Source organism: Miscanthus floridulus, chromosome 9 (assembly GCF_019320115.1).
Source record: "Miscanthus floridulus cultivar M001 chromosome 9, ASM1932011v1, whole genome shotgun sequence".
In the NCBI taxonomy this organism is placed as follows: domain Eukaryota; kingdom Viridiplantae; phylum Streptophyta; class Magnoliopsida; order Poales; family Poaceae; genus Miscanthus; species Miscanthus floridulus.
In genome coordinates this window covers 7,170,089-7,185,569 of record NC_089588.1, presented here as the reverse complement: position 1 = coordinate 7,185,569, position 15,481 = coordinate 7,170,089, and the positions used below count along the sequence as shown (strand labels likewise).

Here is a 15,481-nt window from a genome sequence, read left to right as displayed (position 1 = left end):
ACTTCATATTTTGTCGTGATTCCTCTCACACATGACAGACAATATTCAATCAAGGAGAATTATGCATGCGGGAGATGTCGTGGGATCGCAGGCGTGGACAGACGAACGAACCAAAATAAATGTCATACCAAAAAATATCCACACTTTATTGTTTTTAGTTGCATGAGATATTGTCGTGGTTGAAAACGAAACTAGGAATGTCGGCTATACCTTAAGGATTTCCGTCGATCTGCTGCAATTTGGCTATACCGGAGGACGGCGATTTCATCCACATGAATCAATACCACGGATCTAACCCAAAGCATTCGATTTTAACCATAGATCTAATACGGATGCCAATCCCGTTCATTCACTTTGTATATAATATAAATAGGTTCAATCAAATAAAAAAGACGATTCATTAATTACATTCTCTCAAACACGTTATCAACATACTTCGTTCGGTTCGTTAGTGGGGAACGATTCCCAGACGGAGGCTTCCTTCGATAATTTGTGAGTGTGTAGAATGTGGAGGGAAGCAATACGAGGTAAGTACTTGCTGCGATGCTGGACATGTCACATGGATCAAGTGAAAACCAGGAGGATTAGCGTGAGGGAGGAAGGAGGAAAGGGTTTTCCTTCTCCTGCAAATGCGGGGATACACAGATACAATTGTAAGCACGCTTGACCACTATAATAAGAAGGAAATATATAAAAAAAAAACAAAGGTAACATTGAAACTACAAGCAGCCACACCCTTGTTCTAGTTACAGTATTAAAATATAAATCACGCACACGATCATATTCATATTCATATATCACAAATAGAATTAGCCAATGGAGAACCTTCTCCTCTTGGGCTTGACCACATGCATGGCACTTCTGTCACGTCCGTCGGCGATGCTGGCGGTGTCCTTGGCCCACCCGCCCTTGAACGGGTTCAGCCGGCTCAACGTCCGGGACACCGACCCCAAGAAGGTCGCCTTCTTCCCCGCCGCCGCCGGCACCAGCGACGACGACGGCCTCGACCCGCTCCCCTTGCTGTGCTGCTGCATCCCCGACACGTAGGCCCGCATCCGCGCCAGCTCCGACGTTAGCGCCTCGTTCTCCCTTGCCAGCGACGAGTCCGCCCGCGCCTGCGCACGGGCCTTCCCGGCGGCCGACTGCGTCTCCCACCCTCCCTCCGCGCCGCCACCGGCGCCGCCGCCGTCCGCGCTGCGGAGCTTGAGCTGGTCGTAGTAGAGCGCGCTGAGCACGGCATGCAGCGGCAGCCGCTTGTTCTGTGACGCGTGCAGCCGCGCCTGGTACGACAGCCTGAGCGGGTCCATGACGCTGCACACCTTCTCCCGCTCGATCTCGTCCAGCCCCGGGTGCGTCTTGAGGTAGATGTCCACGGCGCGGTACAGGAAGTCGTGCGACGGCCGCGCGTCCTTGGGAACCGCGCCCGCCACGCCCACGAACTTGGAGATGGGCAGCGACTCCTCCGTCGCCATCTCCGCCGCCACCTCGTCCACCATCTTCGCCACCTTCTCCAGTGCGACTCCTCCGTCGCTATCTCCTGCTCCGGCCAGGGACGCCGGCCGGCCCTCCTGCGTCTGCGGCTGCCGCTGCTGGCGCTCGACGAACGTGGCGACGACGCGGCGCACGGTGTCGTCGTTCCTGACGCGCTCCCCGGCGCCGTCGAGCGCGACGCCCAGCAGGTCCGCCGCGGTGGCCTGGTCCAGTACGCCCGCCACGCGGAGCTCCATGTCGCGGCACGTCTTGGCGGACGCCTCGGCGGTCACCGCGGCGTGCAGGAGGCGGCAGAGGAACGCGGCCGGCAGGGGCCCGTCGGCGGCGGGAGGCAGCGCGTCCACGACAGCCTCGAGCAGCGCGCGCTGTTCCACGTCCGCCCGGACGACGGCGACGTCCCGGCGGCCGGGCCCGGGCGCCGCCGCGGGCGCGAGGATCCCGGCCAGGACGAGCTCCGTGTACGCGACGGCCGCGGCGGCGACCACCTCCGGTCCCGCGCGGCGGCACCGCAGAGCCGTGAGCACCCTCCGGAACGTCGCCGGCGACAGCGCGGCGAGCTCGGCCGCCCACCACCCGGGCGCCCCCGCCCCCTGCCGCGCCGTCGGGAACAGCGCCTCGTTGCAGACCCCGAGCGCGACGGCTTCCGCGGCTCGGCGCGCGACGTCGAGCTCGTCGGCAGCCGGGAGGAGCTCGTCGCACTCGCAGGACCGGAGCACGGCGACGGCGCCGGGCAGCGACCGGAGCGCGGCCTGCGCGAGGAAGTCCTCGGCGCGGCGGGCCAGGTCGGGGGCGTCGAGGAACGCCGCGGCGCAGCGGAGCGCCGCCGCGTCTCGCGCCATGATCTCCAGGCTGCCGCCGTAGCAGTAGCGCGCCGCCTTCTCGAAGGCGTCGGCGCCGCCCGGCAGCGCCGAGAGGTCCAGCTCCACGGCGCCGGCCCCCGGGCCCTGCGGCTGGCTCGCCGCCGCCGCCTCCACGGCGCGGCGGATGTAGCCGCACTTGGGCACCATCACCGCCTGCTCGTTGACGAGAAAGGGGATCAATCAGCACCGCTGTGAGTGATCATTCGTCTTGCCGTATGCATGCCGTGTGTGTGTGTTACGATCGATCGTTTGATTCTTTTTGTGTTTGATTGTTTGATGAAAAAGAAAAGGGTTTCATCTTCCAACAGGGGAAACGATCGATCAGAGAGAACGAACACCACCACCGTACCTTGTGGAGAGGGAAGACGGAGTCGGCGATCCGGACGGTGAGGTCGGCGGGGACGACCTCCTGGGACGACACCCTGCACAAGGCAACAACAGACACACGAGCATCGTCAATTCATCAGCATGCGTGCACCTGCCCTGAACCGACTTGAAGCACGAACAGAGGCTTCAGCGATCAGCGTACATACCACTGGGTGATCCTGTCCATGGCGGCTAGGCAGGGTTGCTGCACGCGAGGATCAGAGTCAGAGCTGAGTAGTGCAAGCTCCGATCGAGCTGAGCTCGCAGGGCAGGGCACTGTCTTTAGACCCACCTCATCTCGCTCTCATATATAGAGACCCTCCTCGCTGACCCCTTGATTCGTGGTAGTAGGAGCATTATTTGCAGAGTGAGACTACTGTCCTGTACTGTACATACAACCAAGCTAGCTATGGATCTGGGAGGAGGAAGATCTGATTGGATACGGCGATTTTTGCATGGCTGGTGTTTTTCTGGGGGTCGTCGACGCAGCACCCAGCAGAGCCGCCGCCGCGCAGCAACTTAAAAATCCACGGTCCACCGGTGGCGGGTCTACAGGGTATGCCGTATATGCCACGGCATACCCTGCGATCGAGCTATGCGTGGTATGCGTATTCCACCTCGCGCGCTTGGAACGGGTCGTCGCTCACACGAGTAGATTCACCTAACTACCTCAAAGTCACCTACGACTCGATAGAGGAGACACATCGCATGCAGGGTCAGCCCACAAACGAATACTCCCTATTGAAAGGACTCGTGGAGTACACACTACAGTTGCGGCGGTGTTATATTTGTATATATTGTAGCGAGATTGATCAACATCAATATCACGATGAGTGCGAGTTATATTCGTATTGTACTTCATGCAATTTTTCAACTTTGTACTCCTACATCAACGACGTAGTTTCGCATAACACGGTCTCCTAAATTATGTTGTAACCATTTATTTATTTTATATTATATTATTGGTATTTATGAACTTATGATAATTGAATAGTACATTTAATTACAAATCTAACAGTATCAGAACTTTTCAATTTGCATTATAACAATTCAAATTTGTTAGTCAAATGTTGGTCAAAGATATTAAAGTTCGATTTTTTATATAGGTGTGCGCCTTATAAAAAATAGAGGAACTAATCTATAAATTGAAGACTTATCATTTTTTTTTGCTTATATGCCGAATTGAGTAGCAAATTTTTATAACTGTTTATCGAGTTGGTAAATAGATTTTACTGAAATACATGTAAAATTTTGGTATGACATACCCTTTAACAAAATCCTAGATCCGCCACTGGGTCCACCACTCCCAAGTTGGGTTGCGTGCGTCCAGCTCTAGCTAGTCGTCTTCCTTGGGTGCTGTTTAGTTGCACTTCATTTTGCAAAATTTTTCAAGATTCCCCGTTACATCGAATCTTTGGGCGCATGCATGAAGCATTAAATATAAATAAAAAATAAAACTAATTACACAGTTTAGACGAAATTCACGAGACGAATCTTTTAAGCCTAATTAGACTATGATTGGACACTAATTGTCAAATAACAACGAAAGTGCTACGATACCCTTTCCAAAAAAAAATTCGCGAACTAAGGCCTTGATCGATCAGCTGACACTACTTGTATTCATTTCTCGGCAAGGCAACTGAACATGAACTAGTGGCCGACGCTTGCCGTGGCCCGGTCCAGCTCTAGTGGACGAGACGAGGCGGCAGGCGCAGGCCGCCGTCTTGAGGCCTACGCTTCCATGCTCCCTTGCGGTGTACATTCTGCGGCTGCGAACCGTTTGGGAGTTGTTGTCAGTAACGCTGTTTTTGCATCCTTGTAGATTACGTGCAACATATCATCATCCGCACCGTTTGGCAGTTGTATGTATGATACTTGTATGGAGTTCCTAAATCCGAAATAACCTTTCCATACTGCACAAGTTATTCAGAAAAGAAAATACTCCTATGTCCTATATATTGCAGTTTGAGAGTAATAGGTATGCAGGCATACAGATACAGTTTGCTAACTGCATGAACAGCCACGTTTTTGCCAATTCCACGCGCGCAGCAACGTCATCGATCCAATCATCCAAATAACTGAATACTGCTACGTAGCTTGCGCGCCTTCAGCCTGGCGCAGCGCAAACAAGCGACGCAGCTTCGTTCCGGATTGGCTCAGACCTCGCCGGAGACTCTTCCGCGCCCTCCCGTGGACTCCGGCGTGCCACGTCGGAGGATAACGACTGGGGCCCCACAGGAATCCGGCCTTCGTACGCTGTACCAGTGCGGGCTCGCCACGTCGGAGCTAGCTTGCTTGCGTCGGCGGGGACCAGCCGGCCGCCGCCGCGGGAGGCTGCGGTGCAATGGGAAAGGAGCTAAAGATACGCACGGTACGGGAGAGTGGAGGATCAGATACAGATACTTTGCTTCACTTCAGCAGCTAGCTGGAGCCTTTTTCGTTTTATAAAATTCCGCCTCTTTTGAATCTCCGAACAAAATCAAATACTGGTCTTATCATGGTTGTAGTTTTTTTCCCCCTGAAGTTAGTACCCAACGTATGATTCCCAGACACATCCGTTGCGTCCTGGTTCTACTGCAGGACGTACTGCTACCCTGAAACTGCAATTGCCAGCGTCGAACAGCAAGTACTTTTTATCTTTGAGATGAGGCCAAGATGTTTTGACTTTTCTAATAGTACTTTTTATTTAATAGTAATACATAGTACTTCACCTGTTCCAAATTACAAGGTGCTTTGACTTCTCTAGATACATTGTTTCTGCTATGTGCGTAGAAATAGTGCATATATATATCTAAGTGTATAGCAAAAACTACATATTTATAAGTGTCGTGACTATCCTATTTATATGCATGTTCCTATGGCCCCGTTCGTTTCGCTAATAAGCCAGGTTAAAAAGTATTGTTCGCTGATTTGTTATGAGAGAAAAACACTAAGTCATGGTATATGCTGTAATAAGTTGGTTTGATTACTCGTCAGAGGATGAAGCCGGATATTCTTTCAATTATCTACAAAATGTGATGCCCCCCAGGGTGCTGAGTAATGTAAGTCGATTTGTTGTCAGCTAACTACTGCTTTATAGAGAGATAATTATTGGTTTTTCTGCTCATTTTAAAATGGGCTGCTACCACTCTGTACGTGATAGCCTGATGGGCCAATTGGGCTGATTGTAGTAGGCTGTTCAACTTTCTCCTAGCACTATAGCAGGCTAGTGGCACAGCCGGCTGGTTTTTGGGCCTCTGTACAAGTGGCCCGTAGAACCCTTGCGTAGGCATATACATGAACTCATGTTTGGGGTTGTTTGGACTTTGGATACAAGCCCTAACTAGCCAAGCCAAAATTTGGCCATAGCTAGCCAAATCGGGGTATAACCAAACTTTGGTCATTTTGCTCCCAAAAAAAACCCAAACTTTGGTCATATGTTGAAAAATTGTTGTTTGGTTGGTAGCCAAGCCAAATTTTGTCATCTCCATAAGTATGACATGCTGGGTCCATAAGCCATTTAATTATTTTCATTGAAACACATGTGAGATCTTGTTTCGCTGATAAAATCATATTATGGTGAAACGAATTGCAAACTAGATATGTAATTTCGTATATATGGTTATTAGAAGTTTGTTAATCCATAAATATCGAACTACGTGCAAACATTGGTTGTGAGTGACACGTCACCTAAGAATCAGCATGCAGCACGGCCAAACTAGGCAGCCATTTTTCTCGCCCGTGTGCATGGGCGGACCCAGCCTGATTTCAGGTAGTCCGAGGACTACCCTAGCCAAAATTATTATTACTAGTTAGATTTAAAAAGTCCAAATTAGAAGTCTAATGTTCTTAAGTATTTTAGTCCCACGACTATATCTCCTCTTGACTGGTGCTCGATTGTGCTTGGTATCCGCTAAGTTTATATTATATCTTATATTATACACTATATTGATTGTGAAATATTTTTGCTGGGCATACCCTAGGTTCAAATCTTGGGTCCGCCACTACCCGTGTGAGTGGTGACTGTGCGAGCTGACACCGGCCAATATTTTTGGTGCTGATCAAACTTCGGCCTAGAAACAAATGGTTGCCAAATTTATTAGACAAACCAAATATTGGCTTGGCTTGTTTGAGGTGGCAACCAAACAATCTCGGTTCTAGCTTGGCACACAATTTTAGTCATGCCTGAACCATGCTTCTTCATGAGACAATGACCCGGTTATTTGAAATGCTAAATGTGCATCTCGAAGCGAAAGACAATGACCCAGTTATAGGAGGACAATAAGATCAGGTTATACGGGCTTGACAACCTAGTATTTTTCCACGTCTGCTAAGGAGGTACCTAGTGGGGTGGGGGCGACAGGGGCCACATGCCCCCCCCCCCCCTTCAATATATATTTTACTTTATATTATATTAAGAAAGATATGATAGAATTCTTACCATATATATTATTTATATGTCTTATAGATAATATATAAAATCACACAAAACACAATTAAAACAAAATACCCTCAAATATGCATTGGCTGTTATTCTTCTCTTGTTTTTTACGTGTTGATAACTTTATTTAAAGAAAGAGTGTTCATATATAACTTGGTCTGTTTCTATAGCACAATCCAAGGGACATCGCATGTTATCAACACGCCAGTGCCGTTTTATTTGTCTTTGTGACAGTGTATGGTAAATCGGTGATCATATGAGTTAACTTTTTATGGATGATGCTCACCCTCAAATTCAAGAGTATTTAATTCTTTGCAATATGCTTGGGACTTGTGAATCTGTCGTAGTAGTATGTACCACATGACTATCCTCTTGTATGCTTGTTCATATCATTTTGCCGTGATATATTTGATTCCTATCCTTGGAGGATGAAACCGGATGGTAATGAGTGATGTGACACTTAACGATTGCTTTGGAGAGATAATTATTGGTGTCTGGTCATTTCATAATGGGCTGCTGCTACTTTGTACATGGGCTGTTCAATTTTCTCCTATAGTGGGATAGTGCGACACAGCTGGCCGGTTGTTGGGCCTGTGTACAAGTGACCCATACAAGCCTTGCGCCTCTGTACAGGACGGCGGCGAAGGTTAATACCGGATGTAATAATTTTTCTTTTTTGCTGAGGGCCTTTGTGTAGTTTGGATGGGCCAGCTTCCTCCCATGTATCCTTTGTGTCTGTGTGTCGTTTGTGTATGCGTATCTGTATGTTTTCATTATTTGGTAATATACGCAGCGCGTATTTGTTCAAAAAAAAAAGAATTGTTTTGTTCAAACTTGGCAAAAGAACGTCACGTTCAAGGGTCTGTACGGTTCCTGTAAAAAAGCTAATGTGCTGTGAGCTTTGAAAAAATTATTGTGAGCTATATATGTATCTGAAAAGGTTCTAAAGTCTTGCGCAAAAAAAGAGAGAAAAAGTTCTAAAATATTTGATTAAAACAACTATGAAACCTACCCTCCTCTTTATCTACCTTGAAACAATATTTTCGTATTTGTACTTGTTTGAAAAAGTAGAAAGTTGAAAGCTAAAAGCAGTGTCTAAAATAATACGAAAATTATACTACACGAAAAGCATCTGCTTATGAAAAAAACAGCTCCTAATTCTACCAGTTTGGTTTGCTTTCTGTGTCTTTTGGCAACAAAAGCCCTTAGCTAAACCAGGCATAGTCTTAGTTGCGCTTGAACTGATGCTTCTCCGTAAGAGAGAAAAGGTACATGTAGATTGGGGCGAAACGCGACAGCTCAGTTACAAGAGGACGAGGACCTCAACAGTTATACGGGCTTGACAGCCCAATATCCTTTTTTCCCGTCTGTGCCAAGCAAGCAGGCAATGTATACAGGATCGAATACGTTGGTTGTTGATTTTTTTTTCCGAAATGTTATACAACACACATGTGTTTTAACAACAAAAAAAGCACATGGATTTTTTTATCTATGACGTCTGGAGCCCACATGTCATAACGAACACATGAACACCCTCCCCCTCACCGGTTTCTCTCTCACCCGACTCTCTCTCTCTCTCTCTCCCTCTCTCTTTCTCACCGGCGACCACCGGCGCCGGCGCCGGCGACCGGTGAGCTCGTCCTGGCGCCCGCGCCGACCGTGGCAGTGGCGACGGCGGCGGCGGCGGAGGATCCGGCTCTAGGTAGGCCTCTCCTCCTCCTCTGCGATCTGTGATTTGTCCTTCCATAAAAAAATGTTTCTTGTGATCTGGGATCTGTGGATCTGTGATCTTGTGATTTGTGATTGTCTGGAGGTAGAAGAAGACTGGAGGCTGGAGGTAGAAGAAGGGTGGAGACTGTTGGATCTTAATCCTATGGTGAAAAAAAAATCATGTATTGAAACTGCATAAAACATATGGTTGTGTAGTAGACATACTCTTTTTTTTTTAATACGTTGGTAGTACGATGAGCCCCGACTTCTTTATTTTCATTCTTCTTTCTCTAGTGTAATTGTAGATTTGTAGGCTTGTAGCCCGCCAGGTGAGGTCAAACGAGTCAACTGTGCGTTCAAAATCAAACGGACACTGAGTACTCCGTACTAGTCCTTTTACCTGCCTGTAATTTATCTGTTCCAAAATCCAGGGATTAACTACTGTAGTTCATTAGCAACTAAACCCCCCCCCCCCCCCCCCCCCCCCCCCCCCCATTTAACACTGGCCACCTGCCATCTGCTGTGCCCTCACGGACCACCTGACCTGACCAGTGTCCTCTCTTGTTACTCGGTTCAAAAACTTCAGCAGTTGTAATTTTGTTCCGAGTCAAAACTTTCTACTATCGATCAATACTTTAAAAAAAACATATATATCAACATTTTTTTTACAACACCATCAAATTTGTTTGTACACCAACACACCATGAGATGGAAGAACGGGAGACTACCAGGCCTACCACAGCATTTCCCATGCCGCCACTCGCCAATCAAAACATGATGAGAGGAATGCGTTCGCCTTTTGTAATTATTTCACCGAAAAACACTGTCTGTCGTACTCCAGTTAGTGTACAGTCTACTACTACTCCGTACACTACAAGCAGCAGGAGAAGCAGTCAAGCAGACCATGCCTGCTCCTCTGATTACAGCTATGCATGGTACGCACGCAGCAGGTTCAAGTTTACCCGCCACACTGTCACTGCTCACTTGCACACAGTAATAAGTCATCAGCACAAAACAAGCTACAGGTATTAATTAGCCCATAGCATCAGTAGTCCAACACCCAACCAACAAGAGCATCAGTAGTAGGAGTAAATTATACAGCAGCAGCAAGCTGCACCCTTGGCATTACAAAACAAACAGATTATTACATTGTGGAGAGGAGAGCAAACGGAGGCCAGGGCCAGGCCAGCCAGCGCACATGAGCTGTGACTGTGAGTTGGGTGCGTATTCGCAGCAAAGATTCCAATACAAATGCCAAAGGCGCCAGCAGCAAAACATCCTCCGTAATCACAAAGCTGTGTTCTGTTTTGCCTTCTTCCTGAAAAACACACAAAACCACATACAGCTCATACAGTCATACACAAAACCTTCCTTCTCCCTAGTTCATCACGGAACAGAACAACCTGTGAAGAAAGATACAATGGCAACACTCCCATGTCCCTGTGGTAAGATCAAGAAGCACAGAACAAGCTCCAGAGATGAGATCACAGACTACTGTCTATATGCAGATGCACAGTACAGCTAGCCGTTGGCCGCTTCGCTTTGCACAGTACTCCCATGTATAATACAAAGTACAAACCATTCTGGCTGGCATACTTGGCCTCACCTGGCCAGCACCTTGTAGGATCATGCAGCAGATACCACTCACGTGTGCGCAGGTCTAGCTGACTCGGGCTCACTAGATGCGTACACATGCTTGTGAACGCAGCAAGTGCTACTAATTTAGTAGTACTCCCCTTATCAAAAAAAAAAAAGTAGTACTCCTGCTCCTCAACTCAAGGTTGCTTCACATTTCAGCACTGCACTGCACCACGTCACCTTGAACAAAGGAACCGGGCTTTGGGACACATCATAACAAGGGTACCTAATTCCAAGTGCCAACCACATTCCCAGCACTAATTCCTAAACTACAAGTGCACATCATGTGTGAGTCAGTTCAGCTCACTCATGATCCCATGATTCCCAGCATGAAATGAAACCCAAAAAAGAACACTGCGTGCTCAAAAAAAGTGGGTGGCCTAGCTGGAGCTCTGGCCACCTCTCCTTCCTCATATTGATATTCATCACACATTCTTCATGCTCTCTCATATGCAGTTTTGTTTCTGTTTGCCCAGATCTCATATTGGTGTCACAGATTGTTCATGCTATCTGCTCACACAATCTTTTTTTTTTTTTTGCTTTTGATTGGAGAGCTCTTGTACTGACATCACAGATTGTTCATGCCCTCTCATTGTACACACTTCCAAGTTCCAACTAGTCTACACTTCCAAGTTCCAATCAGATCATGCATGTTAAATTACCAGGTACAAGCAAAGGAAACAGAATGGAACTCCATAGGTAAGGCTCCTCTTCCAGTGATTCAAAATATCGGCAAGGCCCATGAACAATAATAAACACAGAAAACCTGTAACGAGTTCAAAACAAACTCAATGTACACATGCATGCATCTTTTTCTTCATTGACCGTCTAGGTCCCCCACTGACAACCCTTGTACCTAATAAAACTTATAATATTTCTAACCAACTTGAGGATTGCCACCCAGGCCAGAACCCTACCAGAGAAAAAGATGAAGCTTTGGAACTTTTCTAATGGAGCATTCTTGAATCCTTCTGTTCAGCTCATATTTATTCTGCACACAGCTCATACTTGCATCTTTTCTTCATTGAACATCTAGGTCCACACTAACACAGCTACAGTATATATGAAGCCTACAATATTCATAACTAGGCAATTGACAATGCCAGAACACTAGCAGAGAAAAAACTTCAGAATTGGAAATCTGCCTTCAGGGAAGAGATTGGGTTGGTTTGCATCAAAGCCAAGCAGAAAATCAGGGATGCCCTTACTAGTTAGTGTGAGAATTTCACATAAAGTATTTCCTTTTTCTGCTTTTTGGCTCTGAGAGCCTTGTAACCTGTACATATTGTACCCTTCTTCATATAATGAAAATACAAAAAAAATAGGTAGGGAGCTTCCCTGCTGACCTTTCCAAAAAAAAAAAACTTCCGAATTTTTCTAACCTTTACATTAACCAGACCTTCTTGAATATCCGTCATGAATCCCTCTGTTAATTCAAATTTATTTTGCCGACTGCTATGACCGACATTAACTCTTCTTGTTCTTTTCATTTCAATCAGTGAAAATTGCAATTTGACAAAGCTTGGCATTAACAAGATCTACAATTGATATTGCTGTCAGGTCATAAAAGATGTACACTTAGAAGCTTAAGTTATTTCCCAGACAACAATCACAGCGGATGTAAAATAAATGGACACAAATCTAGATGATCACAATCAGACTAATTACCACAACACCAGATAAGTAAACATGTGCAGCACTACATCATCTCAGCAGCTGTCTAAACATGAAACAGAGAAGAAAAAGAAATGAAATCGAATCGAAGCTGGATGAATGAATCTCTCCAACACAGCATGAATCCGCCTGACTCATGCTGTGAGGACGCAATGTGCAATGAATGTTACCTAAGCTTTATTGCCAAGCCCATTTTCTATTGAATACAGATACCCCAAAAGAATAACTGAGGATTCCAAGTCTGATACGACATAGATTTCCCCTCCACCACCTGCTTGCTTGGAGATGAAAGGAACTCCTCACATATGAACATGGCAACTATGAACATGAACAATAGCCATTGCTTGCAGTACAAAACTTAAGCTTCCGAACAAACCCATCCAAATAATGTGCTGAACCCTCATGGAGCAGAACCATTGGCCCTGAAATTAGCGGCTAGGCGTTGCCCTCTGCTGATATGGAAAATTGTATGCGTCGAGCAACCAATGGACAATCCTGTCTCCAGCCATCACCATCAAGTCTTCATGTTAGTAGAACTATGCAGAAGACCCAAAAACTCCACTATGCAGTGTAATCATTCTCAATCACCGGCTGTGTCCGTGTCCCCAATGCCACCGGTGCTTGCGTCCGCCCAACCTGCGCCATCCGCAATGTCTCTCCAACCTCCGCATTCCGTTCCATCACCTGAAGCTTCTTATCCCTTTTATACCTCACCAAACACAGCAGAAGCGCAGCCAGGAGCCCCAATGCTATGGCAGCCCCAACCACACTGCCGGCGAATCTTCCACGCCTTTGAGCTTCCCTTCTTATTTCCTCCCGCGGGTCGGAATCGACGGGGCAATCGCGCCAGGTGGAGGTGGAGCAGGAGCAATCCCACTGGAGTTCACCACTATCGACACATGCCCTTGGCGATACGTCGAGCACACATCGGTTGCCACCAGGTCCCGGAACTGTGGCACGCCATCCAAATCGAACACCACGCACCTCGGCGCTGCGCTGCCTGCCGGCACCGTCCTGACATTGCCGCCGAAGTTCACCGAAATCGGACCGCCCGAAGCAACGACGTTAAGCTCCTGCAGCCCCACGGCGGACAGGTTGGCGGCGTCATAGACCAGCAGGCCGAGCACCGGGCGCCAGGTAGGTGTACCCGGGGAGCGGGTAGTAGTAGTCGGACCAGTTGCCGAGGTCGTGGTACACGAGCACCACCCGCTCGACGTACGGCTGCACGACGATGCCCGTGGGCACGCCGAACTGGAAGTAGCCCGCGAAGCCCTTCCGGCGGAGGCTGCCGCTGCGCAGGCGCACCGCGGAGACGGCAATGCCCGTGAGGTTGCCCGGGAGCGTGGCGTTGTAGACAATGCCGGTGCGCGGGCGCGCGAAGGCCCGGTACGCGTAGTCCTGCAGCGCCGCGTCGAGGATCCTGGCTGGCGACGGCGGCCGCGACTGCGCCGCCGCCGGGGAGGTGGTGGCGGCGGCGGCGATGAGCACCAGCAGAAGCCGGAGGAGGCATGCGCGGATCGAGAAGCCCATAGCAGTGGGGGGCTCTGGGGTCAGAGCTGAGCAGCCGCCGGCGCGAAGTGAAGTGGTCAGGACGACTTCGTCATCTCTGGCGACTACTAGGATTAGCACGCGCAGAAGATTCGTCTTCTCCTGCTCTTAATTGGGGGCAAACAAGGACGGGATTTGGAGCGGCGGAGGCTGGGATCCTCTGCACGGACGCGCATTTACGCCCGGCAGGGACGACGCCCCGGACCGGCCGGCCCAAGAAAGCAGCCGGCTTTAGCAGAGAGCGCGGCAATGGCGTGGACGCAAGCGAGGAGGACAGGTGGACAGGACGGGCGGACGGACAGGGCGGAGTCCTACTCCTACAAGAAGTGGATGGCGGCAGCGGCAACGGTGGCGGCGGCAAATCGGGAAGAAAGAAGCAACGCGACCCAGATGGAACGGACAGAGGAATTGGGAGGAGAAGAAGAGGATGCGATGCGATGCGATTACTCAATCCTGGCGGAATCCGGGTGGAGGAAGCGGACGCCACAGAAATCCTGGGAGGGATTAAAGCGCGCGCCCCACGCCCCCACGAGTATGATTGCGACGCGGGCGAGAGTGAGAGCGGAGGAGGAGGGGTTTGGTTGGGGACTGAAGAAGGGAGAGAGATTGCCGCAGGAGAGAAGGCAGGTTCGGGACGACGACGGCGGCGGTAATGGTAATATCACCTTCTCCCAGGGGCTTAACTGCAAAACGAATTTTCCCCACCGGCAATGCTAGGGGGAGAGGGGAGGACACGGGCTCACAGTTGGCACGGGAGGTGGAGTTACCGATTTGCCCCTAGGCGGCTGGTCCGCTCGGAGGCTGCCCGTTCGCTGCTTTTTGGCTTTTCCACACATGTCCCTTTCCTAACGTTTGGATTCTTCCCGGGGGCTTTTTTGCAAGTGAAGCTTCTCTCTCTGACTGAGTGACTGAGGTGAGGTGAGGTGAGTGAGATCGAGTGCTATGGCCTGGTGAGTGTCACTGACGTGTGGGGCCATGTACGTGGCTGCTCCTCAACGGCCAGACGACACGCGATGCGACAAGCTCACTAGGAGAGGAAGAGGATGTGTCTTTTCCCTGTCGAGTGGGGCCACACAACTGTGGCCCAACGGCCAGTGAGCACTCATGAGTCATGACTATTTGCTGGCTTCACTTTCCTAACGTATGGATTTGGTGTGCTTGGACAAAATAGGACTAGCAACAATGTGCGGTTTCTCCTCCAAAGAAAACTTGCTAATAAAACTTTCAGCTGGATTTTTTTAGCTTATTTAGTAACCTATAGTTTTTGTTTGTCAATCTAATGACTTCCATGTCTACTCTCTTTATGAAGGGTCATTTTTAGTTGGTGCGCATGCGTGATACGTGATCCTATCGAGAGGCGACAAAAGATCTCCCTTACCCAAACTTCTTGTTGAATATTCATGTAATGTATGGGTTATGTGCGTGAATAGAATCGTTAACAAATCATAACTAAGTGCTTTTCAGACGTTAAGGAAACTGATAAAATCCTTATGATGTTTTTATCCATTTATCTACATATAATTTCTTTTTGCCAACCTGATTTAATTTAAATGTTTACCTCGCTCTTAGTGCCCATTTGGGAGGGTTTCTCCAGCACGGTTCCGGTGTCAGAGCCGGAGCCCCTGAGGCGAAGCCACTATTTCGGGCTCCCGCTCCTCTGGTTGGGAGCCAGAAGCGCTCCTCGCCCGCGTGGTGTTTGGTGCGGCTCCGTGCCGGAGCTCGTGGAGGAGTCGGTGCGGGAGACGCACCAAACGAGCCCTTATAGTCTTGTATC

General features: G+C 48.9%; 1 protein-coding gene and 1 pseudogene across 1 annotated transcript; both read right to left on the bottom strand.

Annotated features, from left to right (window-relative positions):
* Positions 1-361: 361 nt before the first annotated feature.
* On the bottom strand, positions 362-3,307 carry LOC136483354 (root phototropism protein 2-like). Its single transcript, XM_066480379.1, has 3 exons — positions 2,885-3,307; positions 2,701-2,773; positions 362-2,504 (listed from the first exon to the last, which is right to left on the bottom strand). The coding sequence occupies exons 1-3, from the start codon at positions 2,902-2,904 to the stop codon at positions 810-812; spliced, it is 1,788 nt and encodes a 595-aa protein (XP_066336476.1). The 5' UTR covers positions 2,905-3,307; the 3' UTR covers positions 362-809.
* A 9,362-nt stretch (positions 3,308-12,669) lies between these two features.
* LOC136481265 (uncharacterized) lies at positions 12,670-14,143 on the bottom strand (annotated as a pseudogene).
* Between the last annotated feature and the right edge of the window lie 1,338 nt (positions 14,144-15,481).